Below are 26000 nucleotides of genomic sequence, written 5' to 3' on the forward strand. Positions count from 1 at the left end.
ATTTGTCCATGGACTTTATCACAGATTTGCTTAATGCCTCAGAGAAAACTGTGATTCTGGTGGTTGTTGACCACTTCAGCAAGATAGCGCACTTTATAGCATTATCAGGTTTACCTAATGCCAAAACTCTCACTCAAGTGTTTATCGATAACATCGTGAAACTACACGGCATTCCCTCTGATGTGGTGTCTGATAGAGGGACTCAATTTGTTTCCAGATTCTGGAAGGTGTTCTGTACTCGCCGAGGGCTCCAATTGTCCTTCTCTTCGGCCTTTCATCCTCACTCGAACGGACAGACTGAGCGCACTAACCAGAATCTATTTGAGATGTTTTGTCTCTGTTGTTTTTTGTCGTGGGCAGAGTTTGCCATAAATAACCGTAGACAAGAGTCCACTGATAAGTCGCCGTTTTTTGGTGCATATGGGTTCCATCCAAAGTTTGGCACATTTTCTGGTATTGAGACTTCTGGTATACCTGAAGAGGAAAGATTCTCCTCTTCATTGTCATCTATTTGTCGGAAGATTCAAAACAACTTTTAAAAAAATGGGCAAAAAGTATAAACGTATGGCTGACAAGAGATGTATGAGTGGTCCGGACCTGAGAGTGGGTGATTCTGTGTGGCTGTCTACAAGAAACATTAAGTTGAAGGTACCCTCTTGGAAGTTGGGGCCAAGGTTTATTGGGCCATACAAGATCTCTGCCATTATTAATCCGGTTGCTTTTTGTCTTGAACTTCCGAAGGCTTTGAAAATTCATCATGTGTTTCACAAGTCATTGCTGAAAATATATGTCGAACCTGCTGAACCGTCCTCCCTGCCACCCCCTCCTGTCATGGTGGATGGTAATCTTGAGTTTCAGATTACCAGGATAGTGAACTCTCATATTCTTCATGGATCTCTTCAGTGTCTCGTGCACTGGAAGGGTTACAGTCCAGAGGAAAGAATGTGGGTTCCTGCGACCGACGTGAATGCCAGTCGCCTTGTGAAGGCTTTTCACAGGACGCATGCTGATAAGGTCGGTCCTGGGTGTCCGGAGGTCACCCGTAGAAGGGGGGGGGGGGGTACTGTCACGGTCCCTCCTGTGACAGAGGTGAGAAGATCAAATAGACTTGCTGCACGTGAGGCTATCTGACAGGTATCTCGGTTTTCCTCTTAGCATGTTGTCGTTTGGCAGGATCTCACCTCTCCTCAGGTTCTGCTTGTTATCAGTGATGAGGCTCTATTTAGGTCCGCCTCACACTGCTGACCATGCGGTTGATATTTCCTGTTGGAGTTGCTAGAGCTTGTTTGTTTTGGTTCTTCTGCTTCTCCAGACATCCCAAAACTAAGTGCTTGTTGCCTTTTCTGTTTATTGTTTGAGTTCTAGGCCTCAGGGAGACGCGGGTTTCTACATCTGGGAAAGAACCAGCTGTCTCGTCTCCTGCTACCTATCCTAGGGATTGTCTGTTTCAGCCGGGCCTAGGTATACAGCGTATGAGCATTTACACCATCAGGATCTGCTCATACTGGCAGGAGTTAGAGAAAGGCCTAGGGATTACTAGGAGGTCACCATCCCTCTTCCTTAGCTTTTGAGGCCTAGACTGTTGTCTATTTCTTGTGTGTGTATCTGGTGTTTTCCCCTTCTCCATTACCCGTGACATCATTGTTACAATGATTTGTTTGTGGAACCAGTGGTACAGCCATTTCGCCAAAGTGTCTCAGGAGCCATTTCTTTAACAGGACAATGCTGGCCGGATGTTGCTCGTGCTACTATAAGCAGACTGCATTGCCTAAACATGCTACCACAGCAGGCAGCATCTCCGGACTTGTCTCCCATTGAGCACATCTGGAACATCATTGGCCAGCAATTGCGAAAGGAACTGTCAGCAGCGGATTATCTGTGTGCCCAAGTGCATTCAGCATGGCAGAACATTCCTCAGACTGGCATTAATAACCTAATGCCTATGTTAACCCATCTGCCAACATACAACCGTGATGAACTGCTTTACTACTCTACAAGCCTAAAACAACACACTGTGCAATCATATCTCACTAAATGAGAGGCTGCAATGATCACTATGATTAAAAAGTGTACAAACAGTAAAGTCCTCTATTATGCTAATGCAGAACAGCTTATAATTAAAAGACACCTTTGGGCTACTTTTGTTGTTGTTCATTTGCTCCCAAAATGCAAGAATAATCAACTTTCTAAATAATCTTCATTCAAAATTTCCTTCCCATTTTGTTGTAAAGTCTGTGTAAATCCTGTGCTTAGCTAGCAGTGCTCCTGCTTCAATCCTTTATATCAGGGATGTTCAACCTGCAGCCCTCCAGCTGTTGTAAAACTACAACTCCCATCATTCAATGCTGTAGGATGATAGGTGTAGGCCAGGCATGTCCAAACTGCGGCCCTCCAGCTTTTGCAAAACTACAACTCCCAGCATGCCTGGATAGCTTACAGCTATTATGGCATGCTGGGAGTTGTAGTTTTGCAACAGCTGGAGGGCCGCAATTTGGACATGCCTGGTGTAGGCTGTCCAGGAATGCTGGGAGTTGTAGTTTTGCAACACCTGGAGGGCCGCAGTTTGGTCATCCCTACTTTATAACACTGTTCTCTCTACCCTACCTCTACCCTCTCTCGGTGTTAGAGATACCACCACAGAGGGGGAGGTTTGATGCAGATTTGTAGCAAATCCACAGAGAATCTGTAGCAAAATCTGAATTTGGTAAATGACTAATGCCATCGATTCCACCATTTGTATTGCAATCTACGACAGATTTGATATACAGCTGATTTTAAAATCATCAGCATGCCCTAAAATCTGTGTGCATTTGTTTCCACCATGTGTAAAGGAGGTTTGTGCCTCCTCTCACTAGTCAATAGACTGTATCTATAGACCCCTTTGGGGATATTTTTGAATATTGCCTTCTACTTATCTTTAGCTAAATGGCAATTTTTCAATTGTTATTTATGAAAAAAATTATATTCAATAGTTTGTCTTCTACAGTTCTCAGTTTTCACACCATCTGTAGACTGTTGCTTCTCCTCAGTGAAGTCATCGGAGAGCTGTCCTGACTACTCGATCTGTGGCCCTCATCTCTAGTTCCCTGACAGCTCAAACACTCATTTATGCCAAATTATGATCAAATGGATCTTACAGAAGTGTCTATGAGCTATCAGGAGAGAAGAGATAAGGGTTACAGATAGACAGAGAAGATGTCTGACTGTTTTCAGCCAGAAGCAGAAGGAATAGTCCGCAGAGCAGTGAAAATTGAAGTCTATAGAAGACAAACTGATGAAAATTTTGAATAAAGACCAACTGGAAAAGTTACCTTTAGCTCAAGGAAAGTAGAATAAAATAATTGGGGGGGGGGGGGGGGGAGTTCCAAAAGTATCCATAGCCTTTAAAGTTAGTCATATTTAAATTTCTGAACAGTAAGTATAAAGTAATGAAAAGCATGCCATCTGAAATCCAATCCATTACACGGATTACTGGCAGACCGTCTGAAAAAACAGCCAGCAGCCATACATCCAGTGGACGATGTACCTTCTTCATGCTCCTATCAGACCAGCCCTCCATCCACTGCACTGAGCATTTCTTGTATAACGCTGGGTTACTCTCACAGTTTATTGTGAAATTATTATTTGTACAATCCAAGATGAGGACAATGTGCAGATTCTGCAGAACTCCTGATAAAAAACAAAGGAAACACGGATTTGCAAATTACTACTAATAGCTTAAAGCGTAAAGGGTTACTCCGACCCCCATAAACATTATTGACCACCGGGAATCTTTTTTAAAAGGTAGAAAACAATAAATTAATCTCTTCAAAGCCGCTCCACTCCAGAATCAAGTGTTGATTCCCACTGCTTCTGGTCCCCAGCAGACCAGAAGAGATGACGTCCCATCCTTGGTCATGTGGACCGCCGCAGACATTCCATGCCCTGAGCAGTGAAATGTGACTGTGGAGGCTCAACGGTCACATGCTGCTTAGGGCTCATGCACACAAACGCATTTTCTTTCTGTGTCCATTCCGTTTTGTTTTTTTTGCGGACCTTCTGAGAAACCATTCATTTCAATGGGTCCGCCCAAAAAAAAAAAAACGGAAGTTACTCAGTGTTTATTCTGTCTCCATATGTCCGTTCCGTAAAAAAATAGAACTTGTCCTATTATTGTCCGCATTACGTACAAGGATAGGACTGTTCTATTAGGGGCCAGCTGTTTTGTTACGCAAAATAAGAAATGCACACAGACGTCATCCGTTTTTTATGCAGATCATTTTTTGCGGACCGCAAAATACATACGGTTGTGTGCATGAGCCCTTAGGGCCAAGTAACTGCTGAGTCCACTGAATGGGTGCAGCAGTCAAGCAGCAGGGATGGGACACTTAGCAAGGGAAGGATGCAACTTTCAGATTCCGATCAACGACTTTACAAGGGAAGGGACATAAGCACAATAGCCAATAACTAGGGAGCATAGAAACAGTATGGATGGCACAAGACACTTCTGTGACCAGTGACTACTAACTGGTCATCTGTCAAGTATGACACAGCACCAGTGCAGTCCAGTAAACCAGACTGGAGGAGGACCAAGGAACTGTGCATGTGTGTAAAGGTTCTTATAGCCGTATGCAACATAGCAGGGTTTTTCCAAAAGTCATGAAAACACGTTTGACTACTAAAGTAACAACACAAAGAACTAGAAGCCCCAGAGAACGAGGAAGAGATTACAATACATACTGAAAGTGAAATAAGTGAATAGTGATCCTGTAAATCCATCTTCTGAGGCCTGGTCCTTCAGTGGAGATAACAGCGGCTCCAGCTCCTCCATGGTATATAAGCCAGGAACTTCGCCTAGAGACAATGGAGGGAGTTATAGCATAAATAACTTAAATTTGTATAGCATTAGTTTAAAGATCACAGCGGTCGAACTTCTGTTGAAATGCTTTTTATTTGTGCATCAATCATATAGACATGTGGCAATTTCGTGTAAACGTTTTCGGCACATGGGCCTTCGTCAGACACTATGCCGCAGTCGGTAGCCTGGATAGAGAGAGGTGTGTACACCTAAAGATATGGTGCATATAGCACTAAGAGGTAGCCCTGAAAATGTTAGGATACTTATATATAGCCTATACATAATTAAGAAATAGCGAACCCCAACAGTACAGAGTCTCGCTGCAATAAGCGGACAGCCGAATCTATCACGATGATACATAATATACTAAATCAGAGACAATCCCTTTAAAAATGTGGGTGACTGGGGGAACCCGCTGATCACATGGGTCCCACTCCTGGCAGCCCTAGTTGTTGTTTTTTTTGCCTGGGGAAGCCATGTCCAACCACGCCATCCTACAAGGTGGCTGCTGCAAACAAATGAAGTTTTACATGGAGGCCATGAAGAATAGTAGCAGGCCGTGTATACAGCGGGTCTCTGTCCTGGCTTACATCTATGGGTTTGTCTTCGTGAGATAATAATTCAGAGATGGCATCATCATCATGGACATTGTATGGGAGAAGGCACAAAGGTATCAGCTGCAGTGAAAATAAGAAGTTTACAAACCGGAGGACCGCAAATAAAATTTCAGCCCCAAAATGGGTATGAAGCACAGTCCAGGGAGGGGGGCACAGCAAAGAGGTTCTAAAAGAGGTTGATCCTTGGAGAAGAGAAAAAGTGAAGCTCATATTGAGTCAGGGAAACATACACTATCACCCTTTCTACGGTCACATCCGTACTGTAGCGCATTAGTAGATAAGCCTTTGTTCTAGTGACTTCAGTCCAGGGACTGCTGTGTGACAGAAGCACACAATGCGTCCGTGCCATCTGATCACATTTATTAAGCAGCTGACCCATTCATTTCATGGGGGACGTGGGAAAAAGTGCATTTAGATAAAATAAAAAAAAAGTTGAAACTGAATCAAGAACAAGGAACGGACGATATTTTAAAAACATTTTAATATGAAGGAAATCATAAAAAAAATGCATACATAGAGAGCAATTCCTGCCGAACCCTAAAAGGCTCACACATGCATGTGAATAAAAGTTGATTACGGACACCGTGTAAAGGAATCTGGGAAGGATAGAAGCAGAGGGCCAAACCGGAGAATTAGCTGCTGTATATGGTGTGGCTGCACCACTCACAAATAGGAAGTTATTGGAGTGCGATTATTTGAGGACCTAATCGCAGTGTAATAGGATTTTTTTTTTTTTTTTTTTTTTTAAATACAGGAGAAATACACGGCTTTATCAGTGACGAAAAAAAAAATAAAGCACAATGCAGCACAATGACGCCAGCCAGAATCCCCCGGAGGAAACTCCTGACAGATGCCCTACCTGATGACAGCAGGCTGTTGATCATCTCTAGAAATGTTGGATGGACAAACTGATAATCCTCGAGGAGCAGAACTACTTGGTGTCCTTCTATACCAGCCATCTGCATGACCTGAAGACAAGAGGACTCTGGTTACATCACGATGACAGGAATGACAATAGAACGCTACTGGGTAAGACAGAAAAACCAGAGACGTTGACCGCTTTGGCTGAGGGCTCGTAGCGATCATCCCACCGTATAGTCATATGTGATAGAAATCTGGTGGCTTAATCACAGCAAATAAGAAATGACCTGTGTATGTTACACCAGCTGCCACACCGAGCCCAAATAAACTGCTGCTCTACAAGAGCACACAGCACATTGGGGGTCATTTACAAGCGCGGCTTGTTACGCTGGTCTTTGTTTCCCCCCGTGCTGGTGGAGGATACGGTCAATTTATGACGAGGTGTGCCCTTCGTCATAAATTAGGAGCCCCTGCGGCAATCCGTGCGCCTAGTGAAAAAAACTGGTGGTGTTAATGTTGGTAAATTTGTTAGGCCCGATGTCCCATTCCCTGCTACTCGCAAGTGTTGTACACGCATCAAAATATTGTCACATGGACATTCAAAAAGTCACAAAAAGACACATGCCACTTTTCATACTCCAAAATAATGGAGTAGTGCTGTTTGTAAATGACCCCGTTGTGCAAGCATGCCTTACTATAGGAGAGTCTGCAGTCAGCAGCTTTAGCTATATGGTGACTATAATTATTAAGTGCAAACAGTAAGGGTCCATTCACACGTCCGCAGAATGGGTCCGCAATTTGCAGAACGGGTGCGGACCCATTCATTCTCTATGGGGCAGGAATGGATGAGGACAGCACACAGTGTGCTGTCCTCATCCACATTTCCTGAGCGCGCCCCCGATCTTCCGGTCCGCGGCTCCGGAAAGAAATAGAACATGTCCTATTCTTGTCCGCAATTGGATGTGCCGGCCAGGTGTATTGTGGATGCGCAATACACTACGGACGTGTGAATGGACCCTAATACGGTCTTCATGCATCATAGCAGATACTTAAAGGTAAAGTCCATCTTAAAATACTGAGAAATACATTCATTAAAAGGGGTTTTCTGACCAAAATGGAAAGTTAATTCCAGCAGGGGGTGTGTAAAAAAATAAATAAAACAGTATCACTCACCTTTTGAACATCCCATCAGTCCAGCGCTGCTGCTCTTGTCCCCACTCGACTGGAAGTGATGACACTCTGTTTCCATTCATGTGATCTCTACAGCCAATCAGTGGCCTCAGCAGTCACATGTGCAGGAACAGCATTGTCAATCCAGAGGCTGAGCAGTCATGCGTCGCCCTAGTTGGATTTCCCCCAGCTGATTGTTTCCTTGTGATAACCTGTGTGTCAGGAGTACGGAAGCTTCCATAGACATTAAGGGGATCTCCGCTATGAACAATCCCTATTTGTTAGTAGGGTCCTTAACAACAATTTGATCACAAAGTGTCCACCTAATTGGACCTCCGGCAATCAGATCTAATCTTAGGGGATACCTGGCAATAAGTGCTCAAATTTTCCTGCGGCACCACCAAAGGAAAAATTAAGCATTAGGGAAGGTTCGCATTTGCGTTTCTCGGATCCGGCACACTGCTCCAGCAGAGCCAGAATACTGCAGTGCAGCGTCAGACCCCATTGACTATTATGGAATCCGTCTGGTTTCCGGGAATCAGTGCCAGGAATTTGTCGGACAAAAACGCTCGTACAGAAATTACGCTAACAATGAGTTTAACGTTAGCACTTTTTACAGCATTTAGTTGTCTTCTACATTCCAGTTGTTATTCAGGTCAATTTCTGAACTTACCTAGAAAACATCTACCACCTTATCTGCTAACAAACCTATCATGGTCACACATAATATTTCACACAGGGGTAAGGAGTCCCCACCAATAGTCGGAAACAGGACAACCAGTTCTAGGCTGGGTTAGAAGTTGAGAGCTCTCATCTAACTTAGATTACCTGCTTTAGGTCGTTCTTGAACTGTTTGAGCTCATATCCTCTGGAGATCTTAGGCGTGAAGAGCGCCATTCCATGCATGTGGGTGACAAGAGAAGTGACAGTTCTACGGCCAACACCGCTCCGTCCTGCCAGGAGAAGGGATCCACCTGGAAAGCTCAGCACACGATCTACTCGAGACATGAAATCCAAAACTTCATGGAACAGGAGAAGATCCAACTCTCGATTATCGCGGCTGAACTGAATTACACCCTGAAAAATATGATGAGTATGAGGATGCAACTAAAACCGATATGTCAGGAGAACAGTTTTTCTTGTATTGAGTCCAGAAATGCTCAAAGTTCTACAGATCCAAAAGGGTTGCAAATCAAAATGAGAATTGAAGGGAGTCATCTCCTCGAGAGAAGCGTTCACTAGTGACAAGCATGTCATGTCTACTTATTGTGTTGTTTGGTCAGACGCGTGGCCAGCACTGTTAAGGAAGAGTATGGTATTCATGGTACGCAGGTACAATGGGATTGGCAGCTTCATGGGAAAATTAGTCAACAGGCAGCAGGGGTTGAGGGGAGCCTGCATATCATAAATACGGTGGGCTCTTACTTCACAAGGCTTGCTGGGTGTATACTGGCCTCACACCGGCCGATATGGACACTCATTTGGCGTACTGCAGGTGAATGGAGGCCCATGGATATGCTTGGCATATAAGCCAACTTTTCCTGGCCTACACATCAGGTCTATGTCATTATTGCGATATGAACACAACCTTACATAGTCATGCTTTATGAGAACACACCTTCTTAATAACGTCTTTAAAGTCAGCAGAGTTCAACCTTCCCAGCGGCCGTCCGTGAGGGGGTAAGGCCTGTCCAGGGGCAAGTACTGATCCTGCTTCATGCAGAGCTCCCCACGTTACATAGAACAAGTCTAAAGAATGACAAAGATCAGAGATTAAAATCTTTCAGTAAGGGCTCATTCAGACGGCTATTTGAATGAGTCGGCATCTGTTCCGCTATTTCAATGGGGCTGCAAAATATGCGGACAGCACACCGTGTGCTGTCCGCATCCGTGGTTCCGTTCCCCGCAAAAAAAGATAAAGCATGTCTTATTCTTGTCCGCAATTGTGGACAAGAATAGGCATTTTCTATTATAGTTGCGACGATGCAAACTGCGGAATGCACACGGCTGGTATCCGTGTTTTGCAGATCCGCATAACACTACGGTCGTGTGAATGCGCCCTAGTCTACATTTTGTGCATCGCTATAGATGAAAACACAATTCTGGGCACACCGCACAAAAGCTTGTCCTTAGAGGCCACGACTCTCCTCTAGAACAATACTGAAAGCATACCCCTTTAACAGTTCATAATATGTTCAAATGGTCTTGAGATAAATTCCTACCTGCCACGTGGTCCAGTATATCGGACCCCCAGTCTCCTTGCAGCACCGATATTAAAATATTGTCAAAGACGTTCAGCTCCTTGGAGGTCACAATCCTGTCCCGGAACAATCTCCGAGCTTCATAGGCCACAATCTCCAGGACATTTTCTTGAGGTTGTTGTGAGGATCCTTAGGAGTAAGATACATTTAATGAGAGCCGGTTCTAGATGTGAGCTACACGGATACACAGACTGTAATGGACCAGAAAAGCAAAGGGCTTACCGTGAAAAGAGAAGCAGAAGGATACAGCGCAGATAAAAGAGGAGACAATTAGAAAACGAAGAGGCAAGAAGAAAAGAGGAGCAAAAATCAAAGCAGAACTAATGGTCATTAAGACACAAGTGAAAAATACACCAACACATAATAGAAACATGTTAAATATGAAATATAATTTCCTTGTACTACATTGAAACTGTCTGCTTAAAATATGAACAGAGAATTTAACATCCATCATGGATAAACTCTGCTGCAGATTTTTTGGAAGAGCTTTTTTTATAATCCACATTCGTTCTATCGATTTTCAGCCTGCCTGCGGCCACGTTTCCAGGGGTCTTATGTGCCTACTGCATAGGCAGTTACTATTGAATTCTATTAGAGCTACAAAATGATATGCAGAGATCACCCCCTAGTGGCGGCTTTCGGATGAAGCTTTGCAGTGTATTAGAAATACAGAACACGGTATCTATAAAAATATGTGCAGTACACTGGTCGTTTCAGGTCAGAGACATCACATGAAATCCGTCTTTTGGGGTGTCTACAAGTGACGTAGACATTAGTCGCGTCTGAGCTTTATTCTCGGCTGAAACGTCAGGGGATATTTCTGGTGTATGTGCCGAACGTAAAGATTAAATGCAACAATGTGAACTGAATTTTGAACAAAAACGAAATCGTGTTTAACGATGATTGATAAATGCAATATCCCAGCAATTCCTCCTTAATTTTTCCCTGTATTTTAACCAGTTTTTTCCTAATATTACAATTAAAACGGAGAGATATATTCAGAAATCTTCTCTGTGTGCCCCTGCAGATCGGCCATGTTCCCCCTCATCCTCAGAGTCACTTTGTCTGTAAGAAAACTGGCTGCAGCAGGAGCCTCCCCCCTCTGCCCTGTCTGCAGTTATTTAAGCCCCTCCCACTTGTTATGTCCCCGCCCCTTCAGCCACATCAGCAGGAGATTAACCCTTGTGATCTATGTTTAGTGTAACTTCAACAAGCTTTAACATCACCACAAGCCTGCTTACGGTGCATTCACATCATCGTTTAGTTTTCCGTTCTTCTGATCCATCAGAAGAAGAGCGAGAAAAAAAAACGGATCCTGTTGCCTCAGTTGCCATCCGTTTGAGCCATTTCCGTCTGAGATCCATTTAGACAGAAAAAAAAAAAAGAAGAAGTACTGTATGCAGGACTTTTTCTCCCGTCTAAAAAAAAATATAACGGAAATGGCTCAAACGAATGACAACTGATGTAACAAGATCCGTTTTTTTACAGGATCCTGTTTTTTTTCCCCTTTCTCTCCTCTTCTGAATCATCAGAAGAATGGAAGGCTAAGCGGTGATACGAATGCACCCTTACTAATACAAAATGCAGGAAAGGAATAAAGGTCTGTGGGTGAACCTGTGCATCATATTGGAAGGAAACCAGTAAAATGCACTACAGGACATGCTGTGCAAGGAAACAGGTCACGCATCGCCCTACTCTCTAGAAGCACCAGGTAACGCACAGACATTTGATAAGGATATGCAGACGGTATATCGTGGGACACATTAAATACGCATGGAGTAAACACATACACTAAAAAGTAACCTACCTCCAGTTAAGTTGTATCTAAACAACCCGAGAATCCACTGTGTGAGGATACACGGTGTAAACAGATAATGACTATGATCGTCAACCGAAAACTTCATCCGGACCTAAAAGAAAATTGAAGTATTCAGTAAGAGGATTCCACTTCATACAAACACAGCAAAAATACATGTACCGTATATTTCCCTAATAGTAAAAATAAATAAATAAATAAAAAACACACATTTTAGCAAATTTCAATGAGTTGTCTGTGGCTGGTGGAAAAGGACCAGAATGGCATGAAAAAAAGAAAGTGATATTAATTTCAGAAATTCTTTCGCCACTTCCATTCCACCGCTTCCCTGGTGTCTACTTTCTGGCCCTTCTCGACACATAGGCAATGCCCGCACACCATTCACTCCCTACAGGGGTGACCTATCTGGGTCAGTGACTGGGCGAGCGGTCACATTAGGAAGCGGGTTAACTGGTAATGTGAAATTACCAACCTAACAGCCCCTTTATACATGTGCCATATGCAGCGCTGGCAGGAATTTGCTTGTTTCTCAGTGTCCAGTGGTTTAGTATATTCATCACACTGACTTACAATGGAACTTATTATATTCAAATGGAGAAGACCTGGAACAGTGGTGAATCTACCCAAGAAAGGCCAGTGTGCCAAAAGAGCCCCAGCGGGGCAGCAGCCGATCATAAAAGCAGAGCAAAGGACCTTTCTTCAGCTCTGATCAGTGATTTTGGCCCCAATATAATCTCGACAAAACGTGAGGAAACAGAGGCAGAAATCACTGAAAAACGTGTTAAGAAGAATTCAGGACCCGGCATGATTTGTAGACACTAGGGGAGACAGTAGTTACAGTACCTGTTCATATACTTGAACCATTGACCCTGCTAGCTGGTGGATTTTAGCGGCTGAACCCCATATGGGGTGCTTCTTTAGACTCTGATGTAGAACAGGCTCTAAATAGGAGCTGCAAATGGTCTGCAGTTGGTCCCGCTCCGGATAGCTACACATAGGATTAAAAAGTATACGATAATTAAAACGGACATACCTTCAAAAGTGAAATATTACGACCTGCACTGCAGAGATGTATCAGGCTCTTTCCTGACAGATTTATGAGCAGGTGAAGAGAAAAGGTCTGAGGTCTATCTGGCAGGTATCAGGCTTACTAAAGGAGAATTCCTACCTGGAATATACCATCACTTTATGATTGCTGGGACCCCACCAATCCCGAGACTGAAGAGGGTCTCAGTGCTGATTCAGCGCCTGTACAACGGCGCTCTGTCCAGCGGGCTATGCCGGTAACTGAAGCCACCCCAATCATCATGGGCATGGGAACACAGTGAAGGGGGTGCAGCCCTGGATCGGCGCTGAAACCTGTACATTCTCAGGATTGGTGGTGGAAATGTCACCTGATCATAACGCGATGGCACACACCAGAAAATCTATACCGTGCCCAATGTTACAAAAAATAAAATCACAAGCATTTCTCAGGCAGCTGCAAATGTATTTTACATGTAGGGCAGCCAGAAATGTTGTGCATTACCTAGATTTTACTTCCCTCTGCATTATTTCTGAAAATTCACACAAATACTGAAGTAAATATATTGCAGCTGCATCCCCCTCCTCCCAGTATTTACTGTACTACTCTATGGGGAACATTTATTAAGACCGGCATTTTAGACGTCGGTCTTAATAAAGCCCCATAGCTGGCGGTGGATCTGAAGAGGAGCCGGCCTCTCCATAACTTCAGCGCATCCAGCGCCAGTCTAAATGTAAGACCGCTTCCGAGCTGTCTTACATTTAGACCATTTTCTACGCCGCCTAAAACAGGCATAGAAAATGATGAATAAGACGGGCCCGCCGGACACTCCCCTTCCCTGCCCATGCCACACCCACAATTTTAGATCTGGCGTGAGCGGGGAGAAGTCGCAGATAGCTGCGCACGTAGTTGCACCGCCATCTGTGCCTGAAATACGCCTAATTTAGGCAAATTTCAGATTAGTTGGAAGGTGAGGAGAGGTCTCGTCCTCCTGATAAGATATGTCGCCAAGTTATGTGCAAAGAAAACCAATTACAACAAATAATCAGAAAACAGGACTGAGCCTATTACTTACTCGACTGCACATATCCGGACCACAGAGGTAAATCTGGTTGTCAGTTTATGCCGACCAATGGTGCCGCCGGCAGACATAGAAGCCACAATCTGAATGTTTTCTAGGCCAACCCATTCCAAGTTATCGTCATAAAAGCCGTGATACGTCAGAACCTTGGAAACAACAAATACGGTCGGTACAATGCTCACAAATTATTAAGAACATAAAGGCTATGGTCACCTTTAGGGACATTTATTTTATTATTGCATTCTGCTCATCTTGGGTTAAAAAGCTGTAATTTGATGATTACCATTAAATCATTTCTCACCAGTTCATTTGGGGGACACAAGCAAGACCATGGGTGTAGCTGCTGCCAATAGGGTGGACACCACAGTACAAAACAGTACATAAAAGAAAACACCCAAACTGGGAAAGGCCAAAAAGTGAAAAACCAAACATCTGGGTGGGTGGTGTGTCCTCCAGTAAACGGAAGAGAATTTTATGGTAAGTAAAAAATTCCAGTTTTCTCATCTATGTCATTGGGAGACACAGGCAAGACCATGGGATGTTCAAAAGCAGTCCCAAGGGTGGGGAGAAAAATAGAGATGGTGTAGTCAGCGTGAGTAGAATGGGCAATCACACCAGAAGGGGGTTACCCTGCTTCTAGTTCGGTAAGCCTGCGATGGCCAAACATATCCAACAAGAGATTAAACTACGGGCCGTCCAGAATCACAGAGAGAGAATATGATTTCTGAAGGGAAGGAGTCACCACACCCAGCTTATGAAGAGCGCAGTCCTGAGCATATGACAGAGAGGAACATAAGGCTACTTTCACACTTGCGTTCGGGGCTCCGCTTGTAAGTTCCGTTTGAAGGCTCTCACAAGCGGCCCCGAATGGATCCGTCCAGCCCTAATGCATTCTGAGTGGATGCGGATCCGCTCAGAATGCATCAGTCTGGCACCGTTTGTCCTCCGCTCCGCTGGTGTCCGCCTGGCTGTGCGGAGGCAAACGGATCCGTCCAGACTTACAATGTATAAGTCAATGGGGACGGATCCGTTTGAAGTTGACACGATATGGCTCAATTTTCAAACGGATCCGTCCCCCATTGACTTTCAATGTAAAGTCAAAACGAATCTGTTTGCATTATCATGTTCATGGTAATGCAAACGGATCCGTTCTGAACGGATCTAAGCGTTTGCATTATAGGTGCGGATCCGTCTGTGCAGATACCAGACGGATCCGCACCTAAACGCAGGTGTGAAAGTAGCCTTACAAAGGCAAAAATAATCACCCACATTTACTAATGTTAGTGCACCAAAATTTTGGTACAAATTGTGGCAAAAAGTGGCACAATCTGGAGCATCTAGGTTTAGAGGAAGATTCTGTGCCCAGTCTGACAAGGGAGTGCAGCTTGATGGGAAAGGGGTGTGGGAGCAAAGGGGATAGGTGTGATCTACGATGTGCCTAACTGGTACCGAGTTAGGCCTGTTTCACATTTGCAGTAAACAAATCCAGCAAGTTGTTCCGGGATGCCGGATCCGTGAATACCTGGCGCTACCGTGCACTGCTGAGATACCATCCGGCCCCATTCACGATAATGGGGATCAGAAGAGATTTGGCCACTACAGTATGCCGAGAAGTGGCCGGATGAAAACTGCTGCGTGCTGCTAGCCTACCCTCTTACACACCCATGCCACACCCTTTTTTTTTTTGGCACTGGCATGAGTGGCGTAAAAGGGGGAAAAGTTACAGATTTTGCACCAAAACACCCTGCGCCTAATATACACCAAAAAGTGGCATATATTGGTTGATAAACGACCCCCTAAATGTTTTCATTTTTAAAGAATGGCGTGCACTTCAGCGGCCACATCTGCTTAGCTCTGCTCACCTAAGATGGTTATGCTAAGTGCACAGCATAGTTCGCCACACATCCTCCTTCCTTTACGGTAGACGATTTGAGAACCATTCATACATACCATAAGTCGTGTAGATAAAAAGTGGAGTGGATTTCGGGTGCTGCTTACCCAAAAAGGTTCTGTGTGAGTAGTGAAGATGAACTTTATTCAACTGCAGTTGCAGGGTCAAAGGGAGTCTTTACGCCATTATTTTTTTTGGTAATTTCTTTTCAAACGCCTGTGCGACAATATTATATTGCACAGGCGTTTTTACCCCATCCTCTCCACTTGGGAGTTGTGAGAGAGTGGCAGGGGTACGGCCGGGGCCAGCCCAGGCCATCGGCCTCAGCATATTTACTTACAGCCTTAGGCGTAAAAGTAGCTGAAAAAACTACTCCACTCAGGGAGCCGAGTAGTTTTTTCACGACAGGCCCACACAGCAGGAGGACACGCCTAATTTACAATGAGGCGTACGCCTCCTTATAAATTAGTCGTATCTTCTGTGCAAAAGGGAAAAAAAGACTGATGTAAAAAGCACGGTCTTTGTAAATAACCCTCAAAGTGTTTGAGAGCCGACCTAGCTCCTTCTTCAGGACAGACAGAGTCAGTGCTAGCTCATCTGCATCAGTCATTGAAAAAATGTTATATTGAATATGCACCTGGACCTTCTCTGGATAAATGGCACCTGAAATACACACCTTTTATCTACGCAACAAGTATATATAAAACTACCATAGCCGTCACATTGAGCTGCGTCTAAGGTGTAACGTAGTATGATGGTGAACAGTTAATCACATTTCTCACCTGCTGTAGAAAAGCTACCAGGGTGTTGGTGCCCCATTTGTCTGGCTTAGGGAGGTTGATGTCTTTCAAGTACAGGACCAGTCTCTCGCAGTCTTTGGGTCTGTACACTCGGCCTGTGTTGGTGCTGATGACTAAACAGGTCTGTGTTAGTTTCTGCAACACATGGCGGGACGTCGTCTGTGCACTGCAGTGAACCGTCGCAATGTGAGTTGACCGTAGCTGGGAAAATGCATAGCGAAGCAACATCCTGAAAGTACAGTCAAAATCAGCATTAGAAGAAGGTGCACACCACCGTCACAACCAGCAGGGGGCGTAGAGTGAACTATTACATTGATGCAAGTCTTACCCCTTTCCACACCCTTCCGGTCCCACCAGTATGAAGGGCTGTTTGGTGTCAGAACCCAGCCATGGCCTAAAGTAGTCCAATCCTCTCTGAATGTCAGGAGTTCTGATAACTGGAAGAGTCTGGGGATTCCTGAAGTCTTCAATGGTCAAATTTCCAGGCTTCTCAAAGCTGTAGGACATTAGTCGACCGGTTTTATCATCGTAATAGGTATCCAGTGGTTTGCGGGGATCAGGGGGAGATTCGCGAGCCCAAGTGAAAACCTAGAGAAAGTTTGCATATACCACTAATGTATTTTGGGGTATTTTAAGGTACAAATATATATAATTACATGGAAACAAACAAAAATGCTAGATTTGATCTATTTCTCTTATTCTCCCTCCCCTATCATCCTTCACGTGTCCCGCTTTCCTCTGTGCTGCTGTCGTAGCTTTCTTCTGATCTCTTTCTGTCTTATGTCGTCTTCTCCTAGTATACAGATCTGATACTTACCTCTTTGGCAAAGTCATTTCTGGACTTCATGTTGAGGTTTCCCCCGAGGCCTCGGATCAGACCAGTGATGAATTGGCATCGATCGGTACTGCCATGTAGGTGAGAGAGACCGTTCATAACTGTCCCAATGAGACTGGTTTCCACCACAAAATCATTCTATGTAGAGAGGATAAAAATGGAGGAGATAAACCCTTATCGTGTGATACTAGCACTTCATGACAAATCCAATATTCTCCAAAAAACTAGTTTTAGAAACAAAAATACAGAATTTCACGCAGAGCTAAAATATTCTCTTTTATTGTAAGTTAATAAAAAATCCTTAATTATTTCAATAAAGGATAAGCAGATGCTGTACACGTCAGATGCCACTTATCCGACTGTTTCCCCCGGTCATGCTGAGGGTATGGCCACACGTTCAAGTTTCTTAAAGCAGTTTTTCAATCCAAGGAGTGGATTCAAAAAGAGAGAATCTGTCCTTTACACTTTCTCTCCTTTTATGACCCACAATGGCTGCAAGAATTTAAAGATACTAGCCCTGTTAACCGGCAAATCCATTCAGCCACTGGACACCGGGGTTGGGTTAGATCGCCCAAAAGCTGGTTAGGCTGATGACAGCCATTCCTTCTCCAGGCGTAAATGTTAGTAAACTTGAAGGAGGCCGATGGCTCCCCAGCCCCCACCGCTCGCATGTGGCAAGGACGGTGTAACAAAATATTGTCACACAAATGCTTAAAAAGTTACATAAAGGGTGCTGCAGCTTTTTTTTTTTTACACCAAAAACTGGCATAGGGGTGTTAGTAAATAACCCACCTCATGCGGGTTATCTTCCATGAGAACAAAGAATCTGGAATGTTGAACAAACATCTACTATTGTGGGAGATATAAGACACCCCCATACATAGTGCATAGCTGGTCTGCTGAAATCAGCGGTTCCGGCCAACGTTCATCTATACCCGCCCTAATGCGCCTGCAGGGAATAATGGGTCCAAACTAAATGTATGGTAAACCACGAGGGTGATAAACACCAGCTTAACTTTGTTTTTCACTGTATTGAAAGGCATTCAATACAGGGAGATACCACAAAAAAAAACCATACCACGGGGAACATAAGCGACTGCATTTATGGGCACAACCGCATAGAGGTAAACCTTGAAGTGGCATGAGCGGATTGGTGGGGGTGCTGGATGTTGGACTCCTGCAGATCTGATATCACAGCACTGCACAATCCCTTTAGGGTCCATTCACACGTCCGCAAAATGGGTCCGCATCCGTTCCGCAATTTTGCGGAACAGGTGCGGACCCATTCATTTTCAATGGGGCTGGAATGTGCTGTCCGCATACGCACTTCCGGATCCGCAAAAAAATAGAACATTTCCTATTCTTGTCCACAATTGTGGACAAGAAAAGGCATTTTCTATGAGAGTGCCGGCGATGCGCAGCCCGCAAAATGCGGAACGCACATTGCCGGTGTTCGTGTTTTGCGGATCCACAAAACACATACGGACGTGTGAATGGACCCTTAAGGTGTAAATGCTGCCATGTGGCCGTACAGGATGAATAACACTATTTCTGGTCATTACATGACTTGCGCAGACTTTCACTCTGCTATCTGATTTTTTTTGTTGAGCAGTGATATTAGGTAGTAAATCACCTACAAACCAGCAGCAATCTTTGTCTCAGTCTCTCTGCCTCGGCCTGTGTGAAGAAGCTACTCCCTTCCGCTCCCCCTCCCTTCTTTATAGGCTTCTATATAATCTGATCCTTCAGTGAGCAGGCAGTCTACATTCAAGAAGCAGTAAACTGAAAGTTAGTGATGAGGCGGAGGAGCAGGAGAAGAGCCTGATAAGAGGAGACGGAAACATATTTCTCTGACAAAATATACTACAAAGTTTCTTATACTCCCCTGTTAAACGTTTCCCAGTTCAGGCTCTAGACAGTAAAGTAGCAGCATAGTAGAGCGGTAGACTGGCAGTACACTGATATAAACCTCACTCCTAATTACAGTAATAAGCCTCTCTAAACTAAATGAGCACATATGTACTCTCTGCAGAGGCAAATCTGCCACACAGTATACCACCTGCGTCACACAATATTCAACCCACGTCATCAAGGGTGAGTAAAATGTCAAAATCTTCTGGAAAAGGTGCCCATCAATTGCACTGTAGCATGCTAAAGCCCTGGCACTCATGCTTGGCTACATTGACATCTACACATTTTTCCTGGAAAGAGTACAAATGTGTTTATGTAGTTTAGTTAGGGGGAGTTTAGATGAATAACGGTAGGATTTGAGCTCTTTTCACATCTTTGTTGCGGCTTCTGTTTATGACCAAGACCACTGCGCTGTAACAGATCCAACACACAACGGACACTAATGAGGTCCAACAGACGCCATTACCAGTCTGTTCCACCATGATGTCTGTCGTCCTACTTAAATAACTGTGCTGCATGCTGGGCTATTTATTCCATCAAATGTGCAGCCCCTAACGGAGCCTCCTATGAAGCTGTAATCTCAGAATGACATCAGTATCCGACCTCTCTACTATCCTCCAGCTCTCCCAACCAGGTCTCACCTAGGTTTTGTGGCTAGCTGAGACCTAACAAGCACTGAGCTGACAGAAGACTGCTTGGCTGCACTTTATCCAAACCTTTGTGCGGTGAAAAAATTAATTCTGCCATTCACTTATATCACAAACTGCAATACGTCAGTAGTGCAGTCTGTGGAGACAGCGATGACAACTGAGTGACACCCCAAGATTTTGCCACAAGGAAGGGGGAGGGGGGGGAAGGGGGGGACAGTGGGGGCACCACTTTCTATTTCTGTCCACTTCAAGAGTTATATGACTAGGATAGGAGCTCTCTCCGATCCTGGTAACTGCAGGCCAGTATCATCTATACAACACAGCTGGTCCTGCCACATACGGAATAGGCTCATCTCCTCCTTCTGCATCATGAAGTACATGTATGTGACATTTGTATAAATTTGTATAAAACTTTTGACACCTCAGAAGTTCTGATCTGTGAAGATCTGGTTGATGAGAGCCCCCCCCCCCCCCACTGATCGCTAAAACGAAGGGGCAAAAGCCCTCAGCTGAGCGCTGTCCCCCTTCAGCTCTGATTGGCTCTGCTCAGCTTTCCCCAGAGAGCGGAGTGACCAAGATACAGGCCCGACTTTCTATGGATCAGAATATTTAGAATCGGTTTTCTTATGATACATGTTAACGCCCAATGCTATAATAACCTGCCATTCATCTAGAAGGAGACCGACTTTATTCCAGCAAGACAAGTATTTAACATGCCAGCACTCTGCACAAGCGGCAAGAAGTCTCATTACAAGCATTGAAGAGTTTCACCCCCGGCCAATTTCATTTTGATCAGTACTTTAAAATATTCAGCAATCATCTTTTTTCCCTGTAAGGTAGATGATAGGAGCACTGGCTGTTAATCTGCAGACGGCTGGCGATCCGCAGAGTAGAATTAGCCTCAGCAGGCACAAATTGCTCATTTCATTACTATATTATGACTTGAAGTTATACTTATTCCTTCCACCTGAATACCAGCCAGGAATGCATCAAACTATTCAATTCTGTCACAGCCGGCAGCATGGAGCACTACAGTATTTCATACTTCCACTGCCAGTGGGGAATCTATTATACCGTCAATGACCCAGAAAAGACATAAAACGAAGAAGCGCACATATTTCTTGCTAATGTACCTGCTTAAGAACCCAATTTAAAGCCTTCTCAAAATAGTCTCCAATCCAGTTCTCCAAATTCTCTCTGTGTGTTTCGGGCTGTCCCCGGAGCCAGGAACGGATCAAAGAGTTCAGATCGGTGTTTTCATCACTTTTTAGTAAAATAGAAAAAGCCACGTTTAATATAGTAAAGAAATACTACATGAAAACGGATATACAGAACTGGTCCCTGAGGGGGCGAGCAATGTCATTACCTTAGGAATATCATCCCCATCCTGGAAATGGTGGCTGGAGAAGCGCTGCTCAAGTCGTGAGTTTCAAACACAAAATTTACATTGGGACCAAATTGAATCCTCTCCCCGCTGGGCATAGTGAGGAGGCGGTTGTCATCGAGAACGGAGTTTAAAGATTCAATCCACTCCGGGTCAATGTCGCCGTCACAAATGATCCAGGAGCTGATTTCTATTTACACAGACAATATAAAAGACAACAGCATGAACACATAACGCGCTTCGAAAGTCAGACTCTTTCACTTTCTGCACACTTCGTTATGTTGCGCAAAAATTTAAAATGGTTCAAAGTTTTCCCACATCAATCTGCACTCAATAATATTAAAGTGAGAATAGAATTTTTGAAATTTTAGCAAATTTATAAAAAAAAAAAAAAAAAAAAGGGGGGAAACTTCAATTTTGCATGGGCTTAAGTATTCAGACCCTTTGCTATGACGCTTGACATTTAGCTCTGGGGGCCTCCTATCTCTCTAGATCATCTTTGAGATGTTTCTACACCTTGACTTGAGTCACCTGTGGTAAATTCAGTTAACTGGACATGATTTGGAAAGACTCTGCCCTATTTATATAAGATCTCACAGCTGACAATGAATATCAGAGCAAAACCCAAGCCATGAGAGGAAAGAACTGCCTGTAGAGCTCAGAGACAGAATTGTGTGAAAGCACAGATCTTGAGAAGGGGCAAAAATTGTCTGCTGCGCTGAAAGTTCCCAAGAACACAGTGGCCTCCATAATTTTTTACTGAAAGAAGTCTGCAACAACCAGGACTCCACCTAGAGCTGGCCGCCCCACCAAACTAATCTGTGAAAAAGGGCCTTGGTAAAAGAAATGACTAAGATCCCAACGGTCTATCTGGCTGAACTCCAAAGATCAAGTGTGCAGATGGATGAAACTTCCAGAAGGTCTGCCATCACTGCAGCACTCCTCCAATCTGGGCTTTATGGCAGATTGGACAGAAAGAAGCCTCTTCTCAGTAAAATAAACAAGCAAGCCCAACTGGATTTTGTTAAAAAAAATAAAAATAAAACACACACACACCTAAAAGGACTCTCAGACTGAAAAACAAGAGTCTCTGGTCTGATGAAACCAAGATTGACCTTTTTGGCCTCAATTCTAAGTGTCATGTTTAGGGAAAAAAAAAAAAAACATGCACTGCTCTTCACCTGCCCAATATCACCCCTACAGTGAAGCGTGGTGGTGGCACCATCATGCTGTGGGGGTCTTTTACAGCAGCTTGGGCAGGGAGACTGGTCAGAGTAGAGCGAATGAAGCAAAGTACAGAGATAGTCTTATTGAAAACCAGATTCAGTGCTCTGGACCTCAGACTAGGCTGAAGGTTCACATTCCAACACAGATTCACACAGCCAAGTCAATACAAGAGTGGCTTATGGACAACTCTACGAATGTCATTGAGTGGCCCAACCAGAGCCCTGACTTGAATCCATTCAAACATTTCTAGAGATACCTGAAAATTGTTGTCCACCGACAGTGCCCACCCAACCTAACTGAGCTTGAGAAGATCTGCATGTGAAAAAAGTGAGAGTCGACTGTCTGCACAGTTTTGTCTAAACTATTCACTTTCCTCAGGAACGTTGTCTACCCCTTAGGTTAAGGACCTGATGTCACCGGCAGCACCGACCTGTTACATGTCTCTACTAGTGTTGTGCTTATGGTTGCACAACACCTAAAGGTGAGCACAATCATCTGGTTTTATTATACATATTACCCTATGGGCGTCTGTCCTTTTTTTGTTTTGCCACGGTTGCCAAAAATGTGAAAAAAATAAGTTAAGGATCTGAAGACTTTACATACACACCTTTACAATATATGCTATCACTTTTTTTAATATCAGCATAGAAGTTAGAAATACCTTTCGTTATAAGATTTTGAGTAGAAAAGAATGTAAATGCAGATTTAGGAAAAATTGGGTCGTTGATCTGGATTTGGTAAAAGGAGTGCCTGATTCTTAAATATTTGTAGAAGTCTGATTTAGGTAACGGATACTGGGAAGCTAAATGAGTGAATGAGTGTAATTTGTGTTGGTTATTTGGGTCAGTTAAGTCTTTAATACTTTTTATTCCATTTTTTTCCCCAGTTAGAAAGGTTGATATCTGGACAAATTGTTTTGATATATTTAATTGGTAATTGTTGTATGTTAATTTTATTAAATATGGGGTATTTTTTGATACAATTTTCCCAAGTAGTTTGTGTGGCTAAGGCTACTTTCAGGCTTGCGGCAGAGTGATCCAGCAAGCAGTTCCTTCGCCGGAACTGCCTGCCGGATACGCCAATCTGCATGCAAACGGACAGCATTTGTAGACGGATCCAGATGCGGATCCATCTCACAAATGCATTGCAATTGTTTACAAAAAGGGGGGAGGGGACCTAACCCTGGTAAAGGTATTTGTATACACATATATATTAATGCCAAGAATGGCCTAGACCTGTCTTGACGCAGGTATAAAGTGTGTATTAAAACTTCACTTTTAATTTGACATAATGATAAAATGGCTGTGAGCCATAACAAACAATTAAAACACTTTGTTTCCACCCCAAAGAGTTGACAACTTAGTTGCTGCCAAGGTGAGGGAGATGTGCACTAGCTCCTATTCACCACAACTATATTTGCAGAGCTTGAACATAGGGGGGCAATGTGTGGATAGACTGATGTGCTCCTACACACAAACATGCACAGCACAGCACACTTGTCTGACACTACACATTCACACGCGCTGCTAAGCGCTCCACCTAGCTATATTGAATGAAATGTCCTACACAAAGACTTCTAAGCTAATAAGTAACACTGGAGAATCAACTGCTCCCCAACATGTTTCACCAGATCACTGGCTTCTTCAGGGGTTTGGGCAGATTCTTGAAAAATACTCCTCAGGTGACACCTAAGACCAGTAAAAATAAACTATACGGATCCCAACTACTCTGATCTATGCTGGAAAAATTGTGGAGCCCAAGGAACCCATCTACATCTATGGTAGACATGTCCAAAAATTCTAATTTTTGGGAAAACGGTATTTGAAAAACTAACTCCATATAAATATCCAACCATCTCCAGACTTTGCCTTAGGTTTCCTACCAAATCAACCTATTCCACAACATACCGAAACAGTGGGATCCCATATATTACTGGCCGCAAGAAGCCTCATAGCACAAAAATAGAAAAGCCCAGAAATCCCTACCATCTCAGAAGTATTGACATCGGTCTCACATGCACACAGTATGGAAATTAAATATGCATCATATTCACTATCTTTAGGAAAAACAAAAAAATACTGGTCTCTATAGAACCCGAACTACCTAAACACCATACCAAACTGATTTTACCTTAACTATAGATGATTTTCTAGACTGACGTTGATATTATTTACCTGTCATATTAATTTTATAAAATATATAATAACCAATTAATTAATACTTAAGATAAATGTATATATGTGTGTATATGTTGTATATAGGTACACTACTGTCCTTACAAATATATCAAGCGTATCATATATGCTTAAATAAGATGACAAATTGTGTGCGTGTAACATGGGTACATACACATATGCAGATAGTCCATATCATGAGTGATTGATAATTTGTGGTTGTTAATATATGGATATATAAATGAGACATTCACAGATGTATGCGTCTATAAGGACACATACGGGAGTGTCTTTTTTAAATAGATATATATATATACACATAGATTAACAACAACAAAAAACTATATGTCACAATGATTAACTATTTTACACTTACTAATATTGTATAATTCAATCGCTCTATTTAACAACTTAAGACAATACGAAGAAACTGATATAAATGTTCTGTTTATTATCAAATGTTATACAAACATGAAATATAACCTTATAATATATAAAAAAATAAAATAAAAAATATTGATTGAAAAAAGGAGTTTTTGTGAAACTCACCTGTAAAATCTTTTTCTCGTCTTTTCCATTGGGGGACACAGACCATGGGTATAGCTTAGAGGTATAAGTAGGAGGGACACTATGCAAATATAAAAGATGGCTCCTCCTCCTCGGGTTATACCCCCAGGCTCCACCAGGAGGAACTCAGGCTTTGCAAAAGCAGTAGGAGAAGGAGACAAGAAAAAATAATGGAAGCCATCGGACCAAAGCCCATGAAAGCCAACCACAAACAGAACAGAACTGAATACCTCTCCTGCAACAGGCAGAAATGGGTGGGAGCTGTGTCCCCCAATGGAAAAGACGAGAAAAAGATTTTACGGGTGAGTTTCACAAAAAATCTCCTTTTCTCGTACTTTTTTCCATTGGGGGACACAGACCATGGGACGTCCCAGAGCAGTCCATGGGGTGGGAAAAAACATCAGCACCACCAGGAGGAATGTCCATCGGTCAAACAGGAACCACAGCCTGCAAATCCCTGCGTCCAAAGACAGCATCAGCCGAAGACAGCGAATGCAACTGATGTTAAACTTTGTAAAAGTATGTAAGGACGACCAGGTGGCCGCCTTACACAGTTGAGACGCAGATGCACGATTGCGCCTTGCCCAGGAAGCTTCCACCGCCCGAGTGGAGTGAGCGGTAATCCGAGCCGGGGGAACCCTACCACGAGCGCGATAAGCCGCAGAGATAGCCGAGCGGATCCATCGCGCCACAGTGACCTTGGAGGCCGCCAGACCCTTACGAGGTCCCTCAGGAATCACAAAGAGGGAGTCTGAACGACGTACGGAGGCGGTAGCCGTCAGATACACCCTCAGGGCCCGGACGACATCCAGGGAATGGAGAGCCCGTTCCTTGGGGTTTGCCGGAGAAGGACAAAAGGAAGGCAGGACAAGATCCTCGTTAAGGTGGAAGGGA

General features: G+C 43.7%; 1 protein-coding gene across 2 annotated transcripts in view; it reads right to left on the reverse strand.

Annotated features, from left to right (window-relative positions):
- Positions 1 to 26000, reverse strand: part of DYNC2H1 (dynein cytoplasmic 2 heavy chain 1) — a 478712-nt gene that overhangs the window by 326254 nt on the left and 126458 nt on the right. For both annotated transcript variants that reach the window (XM_044284009.1, XM_044284008.1), the window contains exons 39-52: positions 21121 to 21328; positions 20888 to 21017; positions 17176 to 17331; positions 16687 to 16946; positions 16341 to 16587; positions 13662 to 13813; positions 12406 to 12550; positions 11554 to 11656; positions 9708 to 9875; positions 9104 to 9234; positions 8314 to 8562; positions 6314 to 6422; positions 4720 to 4833; positions 3527 to 3669 (exon numbers count right to left, since the gene is read on the reverse strand). In XM_044284009.1, the coding sequence (XP_044139944.1) occupies positions 3527 to 3669; positions 4720 to 4833; positions 6314 to 6422; positions 8314 to 8562; positions 9104 to 9234; positions 9708 to 9875; positions 11554 to 11656; positions 12406 to 12550; positions 13662 to 13813; positions 16341 to 16587; positions 16687 to 16946; positions 17176 to 17331; positions 20888 to 21017; positions 21121 to 21328 (2315 nt within the window). The remainder of the gene's footprint in view (positions 1 to 3526; positions 3670 to 4719; positions 4834 to 6313; positions 6423 to 8313; positions 8563 to 9103; positions 9235 to 9707; positions 9876 to 11553; positions 11657 to 12405; positions 12551 to 13661; positions 13814 to 16340; positions 16588 to 16686; positions 16947 to 17175; positions 17332 to 20887; positions 21018 to 21120; positions 21329 to 26000) is intronic.

The sequence above is a fragment of the Bufo gargarizans genome, chromosome 3 (genome assembly GCF_014858855.1).
Source record: "Bufo gargarizans isolate SCDJY-AF-19 chromosome 3, ASM1485885v1, whole genome shotgun sequence".
Classification (NCBI taxonomy): domain Eukaryota; kingdom Metazoa; phylum Chordata; class Amphibia; order Anura; family Bufonidae; genus Bufo; species Bufo gargarizans.